Below are 18,402 nucleotides of genomic sequence, written 5' to 3' on the forward strand. Positions count from 1 at the left end.
GTAAAGACAAATGTAGGTCCCCTGCAGACAGAAACAGGTGAATTGATTATGGGGAGCAAGGACATGGCAGACCAATTGAATAATTACTTTGGTTCTGTCTTCACTAAGGAGGACATAAATAATCTTCCAGAAATAGTAAGGGACAGAGGGTCCAGTGAGATGGAGGAACTGAGCGAAATACATGTTAGTAGGGAAGTGGTGTTAGGTAAATTGAAGGGATTGAAGACAGATAAATCCCCAGGGCCAGATGGTCTGCATCCTAGAGTGCTTAAGGAAGTAGCCCAAGAAATAGTGGATGCATTAGTGATAATTTTTCAAAACTCGTTAGATTCTGGACTAGTTCCTGAGGATTGGAGGGTGGCTAATGTAACCCCACTTTTTAAAAAAGGAGGGAGAGAGAAACTGGGGAATTATAGACCGGTTAACCTAACGTCAGTGGTGGGGAAACTGCTGGAGTCAGTTATCAAGGATGTGATAACAGCACATTTGGAAAGCGGTGAAATGATCGGACAAAGTCAGCATGGATTTGTGAAAGGAAAATCATGTCTGACGAATCTCATAGAATTTTTTGAGGATGTAACTAGTAGAGTGGATAGGGGAGAACCAGTGGATGTATTTGGATTTTCAAAAGGCTTTTGACAAGGTCCCACACAGGAGATTAGTGTGCAAACTTAAAGCACATGGTATTGGGGGTAAGGTATTGGTGTGGGTGGAGAATTGGTTAGCAGACAGGAAGCAAAGAGTGGGACTAAACGGGACCTTTTCAGAATGGCAGGCGGTGACTAGTGGGGTACCGCAAGGCTCAGTGCTGGGACCCCAGTTGTTTACAATATATATTAATGACTTGGATGAGGGAATTAAATGCAGCATCTCCAAGTTTGCGGATGACACGAAGCTGGGCAGAAGTGTTAGCAGTGAGGAGGATGCTAAGAGGATGCAGGGTGACTTGGATAGGTTGGGTGAGTGGGCAAACTCATGGCAGATGCAATTTAATGTGGATAAATGTGAAGTTATCCACTTTGGTGGCAAAAATAGGAAAACAGATTATTATCTGAATGGTGGCCGATTAGGAAAAGGGGAGGTGCAACGAGACCTGGGTGTCATTATACACCAGTCATTGAAAGTGGGCATGCAGGTACAGCAGGCGGTAAAAAGGCGAATGGTATGCTGGCATTTATAGCGAGAGGATTCGAGTACAGGAGCAGGGAGGTACTACTGCAGTTGTACAAGGCCTTGGTGAGACCACACCTGGAGTATTGTGTGCAGTTTTGGTCCCCTAATCTGAGGAAAGACATCTTTGCCATAGAGGGAGTACAAAGAAGGTTCACCAGATTGATTCCTGGGATGGCAGGACTTTCATATGAAGAAAGACTGGATGAACTGGGCTTGTACTCATTGGAATTTAGAAGATTGAGGGGGGATCTGATTGAAATGTATAAGATCCTAAAGGGATTGGACAGGCTAGATGCAGGAAGATTGTTCCTGATGTTGGGGAAGTCCAGAACGAGGGGTCACAGTTTGAGGATAGAGGGGAAGCCTTTTAGGACCGAGATTAGGAAAAACTTCTTCACACAGAGAGTGGTGAATCTGTGGAATTCTCTGCCACAGGAAACTGTTGAGGCCAGTTCATTGGCTATGTTTAAGAGGGAGTTAGATATGGCCCTTGTGGCTACGGGGGTCAGGGGGTATGGAGGGAAGGCTGGGGCGGGGTTCTGAGTTGGATGATCAGCCATGATCATAATAAATGGCGGTGCAGGCTCGAAGGGCCGAATGGCCTACTCCTGCACCTATTTTCTATGTTTCTATGTTTCTTGCCAAAGTGTCAATAAAAGCCTAATGGAGCTTCTTGTAGAATTTCACAGCTCTAATTAAATATCAAATGGGTTAATTAATAGCTGGCATTGAGGGAAATTATATAAGAGCAGGACTGTTCATCATAGAAAATGTTGTCATCAATAATACTGATCTGCCTTACAACAAATATAATTCAATGGAATAGCAACTAACTCTTGACTTGCAGCAGTGTTCATTAGAACATACAGAAATATATCATGGCCTCCAGCCTTCCAAATTATTCAGAGATAAGTACAAGATAATGACACATTCCTGAAAGTGATGTCAAAATATTCAATAGCTAATTTGTAGAAATAACTTTGTTTGCTAATTTGCCCACTAATAATTTTTTAAAGAGCTTCCAGGTGTTTGTAAAGTGCTTTACTTGAATGTGGTTAACTAAATTCATCAGAGGATCCTCTGTTGTAACTTCACTGGTGTTTGCAATTTCAGTCGATACTACTTTGAAAATTGCTTGTCCGTCTGGTGACATTGATACAATTGCAGTGGATTCTGGTTAATTGGGATACATCAGGACTAATACATTCTGGCCCAACTAGGCGGCTGCCCCAATTAGCCGAAGCTTCATGGAACTACTTAAAAGGGTACAAAAAGACAACCTACTGTTTAACTGAGTAAGAAATTATGTAATTAAATGAAATACAGAATAAATTAGAACACTACCAATATCACTACATTACTATAAAACCGTGTATTAGTTCCAGTTATTAATGGAGAAATTCATCCAGTGTACACTGCCGTGTCCTTTTGACTGATTGTACATGAACAAAATCAGCACAGACACCTAGTGCAGATAATGGACTGCATTCATGCAATTCTATAGATGATGGCATCATCCAAATCTTCATCTTTATTGTAACATTCAAGATGATTGTCGATATCCTCAAGATTCAATGACTCAAGCTTCATCAATGGATCTGAATACCATAATTGCCATGGACTTTATTAAAACAGTTGTAGATGAGAGTGTATTCACAAAATCATTCAGAGTCTTCCCCAACCAGAAGCCCTGGCGGAGGACCAAGTTGGAGGCATTCAAGTCTGGTGACCAAGAAAGTTACAAGCGGTCCAAGTATAATCTCTGGTGATCAATCTCACAGGAGAAGTGGCAATTCCAGTCTAAACTTGAATCAACGAAGGATGCTTGACATATGTGGCAGAGCTTGAATGCAATCCCCTTTTATAATGTAAAATCAAGCGACATAGGCGTCAACAGGGCTTTGCTTCCAGATGATCTCAAAGCCTTCTAAATTCACTTTGACTGTCAAAACATGGGAGGAATCATCATGAACTTCCATAGCCCCTGTGACTTCCATCTCTGATGCCGACGTGAAAGGAGCCTTCAGGAGAGTGAACCCATGGGAAGCAGCGGCCCAGGCGGGGTAGGTGGTAGAGTACTAAGAGACCTGTGCTAATCAACACTGAGATCTTTAATCCCTCCCTTCAGCAGTCTGAGATCTTTAACCTCTTGCTTCAGCAGTCTGAGATACCTGCTTCAAGCAGTCTTCACTTACACTGGTGCCTAAGAAGAACATGGTAACGTGCCTCAATGACTATCATCCAGTAGCAGTTACATCCACAATTATGAAGTGTTTTGAGAGGTTGGTGATTAAACATCAACTCCTGCCTGAGAAGTTATTTGGAACTGCTCCATTTTGCCTACCGGAGCAATAGGTACACACCAGGTGCCATCTCATTGGCTCTTCACTCAATCCTGGAACATCTAGACCACAAAAATGCATACATCAAAGTGCTCTTTATCGACTACAGTTCGGGATTCAATAACATCATCCCCTCAAAACTAATCAATAAGCTTCAAAACCTTGACCTCAGTACCTCCTTGCCCAATTGGATCCTCAATGTCCTCACTTGCAGACCCCAGTCAGTTTGGATTGGCAAAAACACCTCCTCACAATCTCCATCAATACAGGTGCACCACACGGCTGTGTGCTTAGCCCCCTGCTCTACTCGCTTTACACTTATGACTTCGTGGCTAAGCACAGCTCCAATTTCATATTCAAGTTTATTGACAACACCAGTGTCATAGGCCGAATCAAAGTTTGTGACAAATCAGCATATAGGAAGGAGATTGAAAATCTGGCTGAGTAGTGCCATGCCAACCTCTTACTCAATATCAGCAGGGCCAAGGAGCTAATTATTGACTTCAGGAGCAGGGAACCAGACATCCAAGTACCAGTCCACATTGGAGGATCAGAGGGTCAGCAACTTTAAATTCCTCAGTGTCAACATTTCAAAGAACCTGTCCTGGGCCCAACATGCAAGTGCAATTACGAAGAAAGCATGGCAGCACCTCCACTTCCTTAGGATTTTGCAAAAATTCAGCATCACATCTAAAACTTTGAGAAACTTCTATAGATGTGGGGTGGAGAGTATATTGGCTGGCTGCATCAGGAAACACAAATACCCGTGACCAAAAAATCTTGAAGTATTGGATACAGCCCAGTCCATCATGAGTAAAACCCTCCCCACCATTGAGCATATCTACAGGAGTCTCCAGACTCTCACCACCTGGTTCAGAAACAGTTATTACCCCTCAGCTATCAGGCTCTTGAACCAAAGGGGATAACTTCATTCAACTTCATTTGCCCCATCATTGAAATGTTGCCACGACCTACGCACTCATTTCAAGTACTTGTTATTTCATGTCCTCAATAGCTATTGTTTATTTATTCATTATTATTACTTTCTTTTTGTAATTGCACAGTCTATTGTCATTGCTCACTTGTTGAACGCCCAAATTGGTGCGTTCTTTCAATGATTCTATTATAGTTATTATTCTATTATGGATTTATTCAGTATGCCAGCAAGAAAATGAATCACAGGGTTGTATATGGTGACATATATGTACTTTGATAATAAATTTATTTCAAACTTTGACTTTGAACTTTAAATTCTTTGTAGTTCATAAATTGTTGAAGTTACTCCCGGCCGTTTCTGACAACTTCAAGCCTGAATGCCTGAAACCGCAGAGAGCAAAACAGTTGTGAATTGCCTTACTGCTTATGTCTTGCCAACTGTTAATGACAAAGATCACTGCTTTTTCAACGGAAGTTCACACAACTGACACTATTTAAAATCTGTTTGCTCTAAACACATTGTAGTGTCTAATTGCCACACAAGTGCACACAACTGATACAAGTTATAAACTATTCAGCAACTGTCTCCTATCCCAATCAATTAAGTGACATAGTGTCCCAAATAAATGAACGAAATCCCAGCTATTTTCTCAATTAGTTTTGTTCTTTAATTTTTGTCCCAAACAAGTGGCTGCCCCGATTAACCAATGGCCTAATTAACCAGAATCCACTGTCCTTCACAGAGAAATACATTTCTTAATGGCAGTGACTGCTAGTGTATTTTAACATGAAAGAAATACCAAATGTAACAGAAAAATATTAATAATGGCAAGACCACAATCATGGAATAGATAACCGCCTGGACTATTATTATTAATAATCAATAATATTAAAAAAGGCATTGAACATTCCACATGATGGAGGCTTTCTGTAACATTAAACAAAAAGGTTCAGGTATTCCTCAATGCAAAACTGCTAGAAGCTAATAATTACAACTGTGTGTTCACTTCTGTGGCGTCATCTTCAACTGAGGCATCTATTCTCCCTGGGTTGTAAAAATTTCTCCTCAAATCTGCAAATGAGAAAAAAAGGGTTGGAAAAAAATTAGATAGAAAAAGACACAGATCTCTGCATGCAATGCTATGATAGATACATTGCAGAATGTCTTGAATTTATTCAGGAACAGCCTCAAGAATATGTGTAACAAGCACCGTCTGGAGGAAATATATGTAAATGAAATCACAAATCACTGTATTGTATCCACCACAATTCTTCCTGACTAGAAGGTGACATTGAGAGAAAAAAATCAGAGTGTAAAGAGCACAACATTGTCCTCTGTCTCAATCGATTTCTCTCCCCCCACCCCGCACTCACCACACCCCCCACAAATACAATCTTCCTTCTCCACACACAGCTTGCAAACATCAGTCAATGGGTGGAACTCAAACTCTCAGCCTATCTCCCTGCCACGTGCAGTTCCTGCTGATATTCCCCAAGATGATGCTTCTTTGCTCTTTGGAGAGATGGCCTGATCACAGCCTCCTCTACCTTCCATCTCACTTGTATTTTTCACTCAGGTTTTGAACAATAAATATTGTACACAGAGCACTTACCTGTTACAACCTAATATATAAAGAGTTTATGTTTTTATTTTGATTACTATTTTGCCATCAAGTTTACAACCTGTTTGGTTGAACAGTTTCCATGTTGTTTTACTCAATTACGGATGCCATGGATTCTACTTCAGAGTTGTTGAATGCAACTCAAAATTACTGATAGTCTATTGGGAATGTTTCCTTCACCACTCACAGGAAAAACAAATACTTTATCTTCAAAGTAATCAAATTATTAATTTTGTTGAATGTGACTTTTTCCATGTTTAACTATGTATCAGATGGAGAGCACCGTCAAACAACTTGCTATTATAAAAAGTTCATCTAATTTTTTCCCAGAGACTCAAGGGTAAAATAGCATTAGTCAATCAATGCTAATCCCTTTATCGTTTAACTTCTCCTGCTCTCCACCATGCCATACACTTTGCCTAATTTGTTCTACCCCCCTTCCCCATTTTCTCTGCCCTTTAAAAATGGTTTTTCTCCAATGTTTTCCAGTTTTGATAAGAGATCTTCAACCAAGCTATTAACTGTGGTTCACTTTCACATATGCTCTTCAGCCTGTAAGGTATTTCCAGCATATTTTTCGTATTTCCTGCATCTGCAGTATTTTATACATAAATTAGAATATTATTGCTTTATCTCAGCAGAGGGACAGTGGTACCTACAGTGTGCTTTTTCCCCATCTTGTACTACATCTTTAATCTCACCTGGGAGTTTGAGTTTCTTGCAGCAGGTATTACAGTGGTGTTTTACAGTAAAGTTTCTGATTGCTTCTTCTCCAAGGTTAGCTGGGCCAAACTCCATTTCCTGTGACCTAAATGTCATTGAAGTTAGTATGGAAGAATGTGACAAGGAGGAAACATTGCACATATGGAAAATAGTCAGAGAGATATTATTATTGTTCAGTATTGTTCACTATTTTGAGGCATAAGTATGAACGTCTAAAACTCAGCTGAACAGCCAGTCACAATAAAACTACCACAAGGACTCCAGAATGAAACCAAAGATGCCGGTATTATGAGCTGTTATTCCCAGTTTTTACAAGATTAGTAAAAATAACAAGAAACATGATAAATGCCCTCAAGATTCCACTTCTAGGGTTAAGGTAAAAGAATTTGAGAATTCACGGAATGATATGGTCAGAATATCTGTATAAGATTAAAATTGATGTGGTGATTCATTTTGGGCTATCTGATATTAAAATTGTGCACACGTCATTCTTGTAGTTGCCCCTGATGTTTGCAATCTATTAAAAAGAATTTCTGGCTAAATGGCTTCATTCACTTCATGGCACATCTTTAGTCATGGAGATGGGGATATGGATAGGCCCCGAACACCAGCAGCCACATTCATACACCATCTATTCAGTAACACACATCACATTATGTCCATTGTCCAACATAAGTGAAGAGCTGTGAGATGCTTTTCATTTTTGTGGTTCTATCTGTATCATGTGATTTTAAATTGGTTTCAACTCACTTCAATTTCAAAGCTCGGCTTTAAAAAAAACATTGGCATTATTTGCAAATCCGCCTCATTTGAAATTAAAAGACCATATTGAATTAAACTTATGTAACTCACATTTTCTCCTCAGCTTTAATAACAGATGGATCTGTAAGATTTTCACCAACACCTAGTGAGGAAGGAAAAAAAGGCTTTTTTGTTGAATGTAAAATGCAAATGCTTGTACAAATTTGAATATTTTTAGTAAAGTGATCCCAAATAATAGGCAACTGGGAGGCAAAACCTAAGCAAAAAAAAAACAAACTGCTGGAAGAACTCAGTAGGTCAGGCAAAACCTATAGAGGGAAATGGACAGTTGATGTTTTATGTGTAGACCCTTCAAAATACCCTCATTATATTTGAATAATAATTTGGTGAAAATTATTGACTGACAGGACATTCACAGGTGAGCCATAATTGGTTAGAACTTGGTCATATAATTTATTGCTTCATCATCCCCATATAAGGGATTTAGATCTATTAAATTTCTGAAAACTGTCATATACTGCCAAGTTGGGACTGATTCTTTTTTCGTTATTTGTTAATGATTTGGATGATGGAATTGATGGCTTTGTTGCAAAGTTTGCAGACAATACCAAGATAAGTGGAGGGGCAGGTAGTTTTGAGTAAGTAAAGAGGCTACAGAAGGAGAGAAAATACAAAAAAACTGAAGCACAAAGGGTCTTAGGAGTCCTTGTGCAGGATTCCCTAAAGGCTGAGTCTGTGGTGAGGAAGGCAAATGCAATGTTAGCATTCATTTCAAGAGGACGAGAATATAAAAGCAAGGATGTAATGTTGAGACTTTAACAGCATTGGTGAGGCCTCATTTGGAGTATTGTGAGCAGCTTTGTGTCCCTTATCTTAGAAAGGATGTGCTGAAACAGGATTGGGTTCAAAGGAGGTTCACAAAAATGTTTCTGGGTTTCAACGTCTTGTCATATGAAGAGTGTCTGATGGCTCTGGGCCTGTATTCACTGGAATTCAAAAGAATGAGGGGTGACCTCTTTGAATCCTATCAAATGGTGAAAGGCCTTGATAGAGTGGATGTGGAGAGGATGTTTCCTATGGTGGGAGCATCCAACACCAGAGGACACAGCCTCAGAACAGAGCAGCGTCCTTTTCTAATGGAGATGAGGAGAAATTTCTTTAGCAAGAGTGGCGAATTGATGGAATTGATTGCCACAGGCAGCTGTGGAGGACAAATCTGTATGTATACTTAAGGCAGAGGTTGATAGATTCGTGATTGGTCAGGGCATGAAGGAATACAGGAGAAGGCAGGAGATTGGTGCTGAGAGGAAGATTGGATCACTCATGACAAATGGCCTAATTCTGCTCCTATACCTTTTGGTTTTATTGAATGATGCAAGGCATTAAACACTACCATCTCCACAAAAAAAAAGTCTTTATTACAATTGCCTCCAAGAAGCATGGAAAAAGACAACCAAGATAAGAATGTTACCAATACTACCAAAGGATCTGGATGAACAAAGTGATCAAAAGGTGGTGGCAGAGTTAAACCAAGATAATAATACTACTGAACATTTTCCCTTAGCTGAAACTAACTGGCTTTATTGCAGTAATGCATCTTCTCTCAGTGCTGGCATTTTTGTATTATTTCCTTTCAAAGAATGTGAAGTTAAATTTCAGGATATGTTCTCCAAACAATTAAACAAAGACAATAGTCAAAGGTAAAAGGAATTGCTGCCAGGTACATACTGGAAAGCAGACAGTGACGAAAGACACTAGCAAAATTAAATGGGTCTGGCTTCTCAGATGGAAATGATCACATGAACAAAATTCTAAATAACTAATTTAGCTTTTCCAACAATTTACAATAATTTAATGTGTTCATGCAAAGACGACTAGCTTTTATACCTGGACACTCATAACAAACAGCAACATGCCTGTCAAAGGAGACATGCAAATTCACTGTGAAGATGATACAAAAGACCCTTCACTTCATGCAGAGTGTAACTGGGTTGTTGATCTATTGTCATTCCTCCACGCTTAGCAGGAACATTTAAAAATGTGAGCAGAATGTCTGTTCCTCACTCTGTAAACTTTGAAAGGGGCATTCTTTATTTGAATATAGGTTACTTCCTAAAATAGTATGTATAGAGACTATCATTTCCATTCCTAAATCCCATAGTGCATTGGATGCAATTGAACTCTGCTGAGAAATGATTAATGTCACCATTTAGTGCAGCAGAGACTGAACTCTGGTGACAAGGAGGAGGTCCTTGCTGTCTTGAGGAAAATTAAAGTGGATAAATCCCCGGGACCTGACAGAGTGTTCCCTCGGACCTTGAAAGAGACTAGCTTTGAAATTGCTGGGGCCCTGGCAGAAATATTTAAAATGTTGCTGTCTACAGGTGAAGTGCCAGAGGATTGGAGAGTGGCTCATGTTGTTCCATTGTTTAAAAAAGGATCGAAAAGTAATCCGGGAAATTATAGGCCAGTAAGTTTAATGTCGGTAGTAGGTAAGTTATTGGAGGGAGTACTAAGAGACAGAATCTACAAGCACTTGGATAGACTGGGACTTATTAGGGAGAGTCAACATGGTTTTGTGCGTGGTAGGTCATGTTTGACCAATCTATTGGAGTTTTTCGAGGAGGTTACCAGGAAAGTGGATGAAGGGAAGGCAGTGGATATTGTCTACATGGACTTCAGTAAGGCCTTTGACAAGGTCCCAAGTTAGGAAAATTTAGTCGCTAGGTATACATGGAGAGGTGGTAAACTGGATTAGACATTGGCTCGATGGAAGAAGCCAGAGAGTGGTGGTAGAGAATTGCTTCTCTGAGTGGAGGCCTGTGACTAGTGGTGTGCCACAGGGATCAGTGCTGGGTCCATTGTTATTTGTCATCTATATCAATGATCTGGATGATAATGTGGTAAACTGGATCAGCAAGTTTGCTGATGATACAAAGACTGGAGGTGTAGTAGACAGTGACGAAGGTTTTCAGAGCCTGCAGGGGGACTTGGACCAGCTGGAAAATGGGCTAAAAAATGGCAGATGGAGTTTAATACTGACAAGTGTGAGGTATTGCACGTTGGAAGGACAAACCAACGTAGAACATACAGGGTTAATGGTAAGGCACTGAGGAGTGCAGTGGAACAGAGGGATCTGGGAATATAGATACAAAATTCCCTAAAAGAGGCGTCACAGGTAGATAGGGTTGTAACGAGAGCTTTTGGTACATTGGCCTTTATTAATCAAAGTATTGAGTATAAGAGCTGGAATGTTATGATGAGGTTGTATAAGGCATTGGTGAGGCCGAATCTGGAGTATTGTGTTCAGTTTTGGTCACCAAATTACAGGAAGGATATAAATAAGGTTGAAAGAGTGCAGAGAAGGTTTACAAGGATGTTGTAGGGACTTGAGAAACTCAGTTACAGAGAAAGGTTGAATAGGTTGGGACTTTATTCCCTGGAGCATAGAAGAATGAGGGGAGATTTGATAGAGGTATATAAAATTATGATGGGTATAGATAGAGTGAATGCAAGCAGGCTTTTTCCACTGAGGCAAGGGGAGAAAAAAACCAGAGGACATGGGTTAAGGGTGAGGGGGGAAAACTTTAAAGGGAACATTAGGGGGGGCTTCTTCACACAGAGAGTGGTGGGAGTATGGAATGAGCTGCCAGACAAGGTGGTAAATGCGGGTTCTTTTTTAACATTTAAGAATAAATTGGACAGATACATGGATGGGAGGTGTATGGAGGGATATGGTCCGTGTGCAGGTCAGTGGGACTAGGCAGAAAATGAGGCAGAAAAGGCCTGTTTCTGTGCTGTAGTTTCTATGGTTTCTATGGTTTCTATGACAATGGCTATGGATCAGGATAAAGATCAACATAATCTACAAAATGTGAATTCATTTTAATCTTTACAAAGTATTGGGGGGTTCATTTGCAATAAAATTGTGGTTAAAAGCAAGGATTTGTTTAGATCAGATATTAAACATTGGAGGACATATGGAGTATAGATAGATTATTCATCGTCATCATTCTAGCAGCTTTTGATCCAGTTGACCTCACTTTCCTCCTCTGATATTTCTCCATCTTTATCTGGTTGTATGGAACTGCCCTCATGTTGTTCCACTGTTGCTAATACATTCATATCCAGAGCAACTTCAATGGCTTCTTCACCCATGCAACATTTCCAGTAAAATCTATAAAGGACTTTTCTTTATCACCCCACTTTTCCCTCATGAATATGCTTTCCCTTGGCAATACTGACCAAAACCCCAATATTTTCCTCACAGCTGTATCTCCTAACGATGCCATCATTACAAGTTGCCATTCTGTATGTCCACCATCCAGTCTTGGATAAACTACCTTTGCCTTAATTTATATCAATCCACTTTCATGAGCTCCATTCAATCCCTGCCAGATCTATTCTCCTTCCCATTTACAAATCAGTTTCTGGGCACTTGTATCTCCTCAATAGCAAGGAGATTTTGACAAGATCGTGACTTTTAAAAAAATATATCCTGATCACTGCATACTTTATAATTGGGCAGTTACAAGTTTGAAACCAGAATTACTGGCAAAATGCTCCAGTTTTTAATGAAGCAATTATTCCTACAGGTCCCTTAAGGAAAATAAAAACAATGAAAAATTATTCAGGCTGTTCAGACTATTGACTTAGTGATACAAGTTCCTAACATTGACCCATTATACTTTATACCTATTAAGACTACAGAATAAATTCTGGTAAATGGAATAAGATGGGTACTTAATGATACCTGCAGGGCCTGTTTCTGTCCTGCACAACTCTGACATAAAAGGACGCAAACATTTTGAAGAAAGTTTCTTGCTGGTAGTTCAGTTATGCTTGGTTACATCATAGTCTGAAAGAGCAATTCAAATGTGCAAGAATATAAGAAGTTGTATAGAGTAGTAGACTCTGCCCAATACTTCACAGGCACACCCCTCCCCATCGTCAGTAGTATCTACATACTACTGATGTAGATATGTAGTGTCTCAGGAAGGCAACATCTATCTGCAAAGATCCCCATCAACCGGACCATGCCATCTTCTCACAGCTACCATCATCTTCATCAGCATCAGGTGCCGTGCCCAGTTTGAGCTTTGACTGCCATGGCCCACACACTCCTGTTTCAGGTCAAGGGGATCAATTCATTGGTATTCATTTCCAGGTCTCTGGCTGCTGTCTCCATCATCATTTGTCTTTGCCTTCCTCTTGCTTTCTTCCCTTCAATCTTTTCCATAATTACCGTGCATTCTAACTCCTCTTTCCTAATCACATGTCCAATGAAGTTACGTTGCCTTTTCATGATCGCATACATTATTTCTCTTTTTGTGTTTGCTCTCTTCATGACATCCTCGTTAGGTATTTGTTTCGTCCATGATATTCTTTGCATCCTCCTCAAAAAGCACATCTCTGCTGATACAATTTGTTTCCTCATGTTACTAGATATTTTCAACATTCTGAGCCATATAACATAACTGGATACACGTAACATTTCAGTACTCTGAGACAGGTTGTCATGCCTAGTTTAGTATTGGTCAGTATACTCTTCATTCTCGTAAAGGTGTCTTTTGCCATCCCTATTCTTCTTTTGATGTCCAAGTCGCACCTGCCATCTGATGTCACCCAGCTTCCTAAGTAGTAAAAGTTCATTACTTGCTTTATGTCTTCCCCATTTGTTCTCAGCCTGCAGATAAGATTCTCCTTCTTTTTGGATATCACCATATATTCTGTCTTTTTGCAATTGATAGGTAGACCCATTTTTGTACTTTCTTCAACAATTATATCAATTAAGTTTTGTAGTTCTTCCTCCGTACTTGCAATTAACACAATGGCATCTGCATATCTGAAATTATTGATCTTTTCACCGCCAACTTTGATTCCCAAGATGTCTCTTATTTTTTGTAATATTGTTTCACTGTACATATTAAATAAATCAGGGGAGAAAACACACCCTTGTCTAACGCCTCTCTTGATTTTTGTAAACTGACTCACTTCTCCATGTAGTCTTACAGTGGCAGTTTGTTCCCAGTACAGATTTCTGACAGCTACCACAGGGAAGGAAATACAGAAGCCTGAAGCCCAACAACATCAGGTTCAAGAACAGCTGTTTCCCTTTCAACCATTTGGTTCTTGAAACAAATGGCACAACCCTATTCACTACAATGTTGCATCACTATGACCACCTTACTTTAAAGTGTACTTCATTATTTTGTTGTTCTAATTGTGTTCCCTCTTGCAAACATTGTAAATAACTTAGGTATCGCTTATGTTTTGTCTCGTGAATGCTGCTTGTCCGATGATATATGACCATGATGCAGCTGTAAGTAACTGTTTCAGTGTGCTGGTACATACATGTACTTGTGCATACAACAATAAACTTGACTTTGACTTGGTGCCAGATATTATTAGGGTCAGTTTGCTCTACGATGACCAATTGGCTTGGTATTCCTCACTAACCCCATTCCCTCATATGAAAAGCAATATGGAATTAGGAAGAAGAGCATATTAAAAATATAAATACAAAAGTCATTATGATCTTCTGCCAAAGGTCCACACACTAACCTTGCAAATCTAGCACGAGAAGTTCCCCTCTTGTGTACTCGAATGTCCAGTGGGAAAAGGCCAGCATGGTCTCTTCCAGGAGATTTGTCGGGACGATCTCATCTCCATTGTTGTTGTTGTACTTTCTGAACTCACCATTCATGTATTTCTCCATCGTCAGCCACTGACCAGCAGAATGGCAGTATACTAGAAAAACGTCCAGAAACCTTTATCAAAGAACATAGCATTCCTATTAATGTATGGTCAGAAGTCACTTCTCAAAGGATCTTTTAAAGCTGTTGAAGTAAGCTTGGAAAATAAGTAATATTAACTTGAAGGAACAGACACACAATATAGCAAAGATTAGAGTTGGCAAAATAATTTGGAAACATTTTAGAAGTTAGCCAAGGATGACTGAAAAAAAGTTATAAAGAGGAAGAAAATAGATTATGAGGGTAAACCAAAAAGAAACATGAAAACACCATATATTCCATCTGGGTATCCTCTAATCAGATGACATGAATATTGATTTCTCCTTCAGGTAAACAAATCCCCCCCCCTCCTTCCTGACGCTGACCTTTTACTTCTTCTCATCTGACTATCACTTCCCCCAGGTCCCCTCCTCCTTCCCTTTCTCCTATAGTACACTCGCCTCTCCTATCTTCTTTCTTCTCCAGCCCTTGACTTTTCTCAGCCCCACTGGGTTCATCTATCACCTTCCAGCTAGCCTCTTCCCCTTCCCCCCACCTTTTTATTCCGGCATCTTCCCCCTTCCTTCTCAGTCCTGAAGAAGGGTCTCGTCCTGAAACGTCAACAGTTTATTCATTTCCTTCGATGCTGCCTGGCCTTTTGCGTTCCTCCAGCATTTTGTGTGTTGCTCGACCAACAAAAAGTCTTAGGCACATATATATAGTTAGGATGCCTAAGACTTTCACACAGTACTATGGTCATTTTATGTATTGCACGATACTGCTGCCTCAAAAAAAATTCATGACATGTGAGTGATGATAAAATTGAATCTAATATGGTTCCCTGTTGTGGACTAGGCATGAGAAGGGGACAGGGAGAGGGGAAATCATGGTTATGAAAAGCAGAAGGGAGATGGGGAGGGAGTGGGAAGCAGAAGGGAGACATTCTGTAATGGTCAATAAACCAGTTCTTAGGAATCAAGCGACCTGCTCTGGTGTCTCAGGGCTGTGCGTCTGCACCTGTGCCAACCTCCACCCCTTGCACTCCTTCACCGCCACCCGTACCGGACCCCTCCCGCCTTAGAAAATGAAACTAGAGAAGTAATAATGACAAATGAAGAGGCAGGGAGTCTGAACAAATGTTTTATTTCTAACTGAAATAAATATTTAAGGCATCTTAATAATAGATTAGGAAAGAAACAAAAGGGGTGGAGGATAAAACTATCATTTTTACTGGAGGAAAAGGAAAACAAAGGAAAGAAAACCTGAGTGACTTAATCCTTATGTTTTATAGACTCACTCCACAACAATGGGCTTACTTTCAAGGACTCGTCAGCTCATGTTCTTGATCCTTATTGCTTATTTATTATCATTATTTCTTTATTTTTGTATTTACACAGTTTGCAGTCTTTTGCCCAAGTTGGTGTAGTCTTTCACTACTTTAATGATTGTTGTTATTCTATTAGGGATTTATTGAGTATGTCCACAAGAAAATGAAACTCGGGGTTGTATTTCTTGACATATATGTACTTTGAACTTTTGAACTTTAAAAGGAATAACTACACAGTGAATGAATTGGTTCTGTGTTTCCAAATTTTTTTCCTGAGGTCCTAGAGGAAACTGCAAGTACAACATCAAATTCAAGAAAAGGAAGGAAATCACAGGCCTGTTAATCTGATACCTGCCTATGAAGAATTGATGGAATTCACTACTAAAGAAATGGTAGCAAGACATTTAAAAAATAATAATATAATTCAACAGATACAAGGGAAAGCTATTGCTATTGCCAAAGCTGGAGTTCTTTGAGAATATACCTAGCAAAATATATTCATGGGAACTTGCAAATAGAATATATTTAGAATTGCAAAAGGTATTTAATGAGGTCCCACAAAGGCTACAGCATAAAGCAAGAACTCCTGGAGTTGGAAGCATAATAGAGAGATGATTGGTTAAATAAAAAAAATAAAGCATTAGGATAATTGTCTCAAATTCAGATAGGCAAGATGGTGTAGTCGTATAGAGAGTGGGCTGCCTCTCATGTACTTATAATCAACATTTGTGAATTAGTTGAATAAACAGAGTACACCATGGCCAAGTTTGGTACAAAGAGAGGTGGGAATGTAAGTCGTGAAGAGGCCGGAAAGATTCTACTGAAGTAATATGCATTGTAGATGGGCAAGGATGTGAGTGGAAAAGATATGGCAGATGAAATGTAATGTGGACAAATGTGAAGTTATCCCATTCAGCAGGCTGATGGGAGATTAGATCTTTGTTTAAATAGATAAAAAATAAAGAATGCAGCAATACTGAGAAATCCACATTTCCTCATACATGAAACGTGGAAACAATTTCAAGTAGTTAGGAAGACAAATGGAACATTGGCCTTTATTACAAGGGGTGGCTGACTACAGAACTAAAGAAGTCTTGCTACAACTGTGCTGGACATTGGTGAGACTACTCCTATGGCTTTGGTATCCTTTTTTAATGTGGGTTATGCTTGTATTAGAAACAGATCAGGGAAAGTCCATTGAATTGATTCCTTGGATAAAGGGGATTTACATAAGGAAAGATCAAGTAGGTAGGCCACTTTAATCAACATATTGTGCTCTACTTTTATATGTTTTTCATAATTTATGGAAAATTCGTTATTCTGAAATGGGCAGCATCATTACCTTGTAAAACCAAAACATACTGCAACCTAAGTAGCAGTTTGTCAGCTTTGAAATTCTCATTTAATGCTAAACTTGAGAGTGAATACATCTATTTGAATTCTGAATAAATAGCAGCAGTTGCTCTATATAAATGTGATTAAACACCAATATATTCTTTTCTATTTAGCAAGACAAACATCTCGTGATTGCAATGTTATAAACAGATTATAGATTAGAGGCAACAAAAGATCATCTTCACACCAGAATTATTTTATGATATTGTATATGGAGCCTTAATCACCTTCAATTATCTCCATTTCTGATAAGATATGAGAAAGTCATATTTGCCCTTTGAAGCAGGGAGAGGGAGGTGGCAGGCTAGTGTTTGCACCACCTATATTAACACCCTAGGAACAAAGATCCAAAAGATAGAGCTGAGTTTTCAAGCATGCTAGATGGTAGAACAGGGGTGAAAGCATTTTAAAATAATAGTCAACATCCTAACCCCCCAGTCCCATCAACACCACGGTCACAGTAATATTCTTTCTAGGGACTGCCGTGCAATGGGAGCAGATAGAGATCAGATAAAAAAGAGTCGACTTCATATAGTGATACATTTATCCTGAACTTTTTTTCTGGTCTCCGAGCTCATTGATCCCTTTAAAATTAAACAAGTAGTTTTGAAGTCACAGTGTCGGAAATACAGTTGTCAATTTGTACAAGGTCAACTGACAGAAAAAGCAATAAAATAAATGATTAAATAAATAAAACAATGGATAAAATAAAACAATCTGTGTTCTATATTTGGGCAATAGGAAAGGCTCCACTAATGTTCTTCCAAAAGCATTTACACCTGAATGATGGCATGTTAAACTATACAGCACCAGAATGAAAGTCTATATTGCTATGCTCTTGTCTCTGGAGTGGGACTCTTGATGTTGAGTCTGTAGAACTACAGTTGGCATTTATTTTTTTTAGAAAGCATTAAGAATCTATTGTCGTTACTGAGTTAGTGAAGAAAAAAGTAAGAGTAGAGCGCATAAAAGTAAAAAGCAAAAATCGCATAGGTCTCTAGATTCTAAAAGGACAATGAGTATAAGGGTACTTATCTAAATGCCCATAGTATTAGAAACAAGGTTAATGAAAGTGTGGCACAGATGAGTACCAAGGCATATGATTTAGTGGCCATTACAGAAACCTGGTTGCAAGGTGGAGACAACTGGGAATTAAATATCCAAGGGTATCAGGTAATACAGAAAGATAGGCAGGAAGGCAGAGGAGGTAGGGTGGCGCTCTTGATTAGGGATGAGATCAGGGCGATTGTGAGAGACAATATAAGATCTACGGAGCAGAATGTAGAGTCCATCTGGGTAGAGATTAAGAATAGTAAGGGGAAAAAAATCAGTGGTTGGTGTTGTCTAAAGGCCACCTAATAAAAACATTGCAGCGGCAGAGGCGATTA

At 39.4% G+C, this 18,402-nt stretch overlaps 1 protein-coding gene across 5 annotated transcripts in view; it reads right to left on the reverse strand.

Annotated features, from left to right (window-relative positions):
• Positions 1-313: 313 nt before the first annotated feature.
• The window catches only part of trpm6 (transient receptor potential cation channel, subfamily M, member 6), a 179,396-nt gene continuing 161,307 nt past the window's right edge, over positions 314-18,402 (reverse strand). For all 5 annotated transcript variants that reach the window (XM_063068751.1, XM_063068750.1, XM_063068752.1 and 2 more), the window contains 4 exons: positions 14,123-14,328; positions 7,649-7,700; positions 6,775-6,881; positions 314-5,523 (listed from right to left, as the gene is read on the reverse strand). In XM_063068751.1, coding sequence (XP_062924821.1) covers positions 5,441-5,523; positions 6,775-6,881; positions 7,649-7,700; positions 14,123-14,328 — 448 coding nt within the window. In that variant the 3' untranslated portion in view covers positions 314-5,440. The remainder of the gene's footprint in view (positions 5,524-6,774; positions 6,882-7,648; positions 7,701-14,122; positions 14,329-18,402) is intronic.

Source organism: Mobula hypostoma, chromosome 16 (assembly GCF_963921235.1).
Source record: "Mobula hypostoma chromosome 16, sMobHyp1.1, whole genome shotgun sequence".
Classification (NCBI taxonomy): Eukaryota; Metazoa; Chordata; class Chondrichthyes; order Myliobatiformes; family Myliobatidae; genus Mobula; species Mobula hypostoma.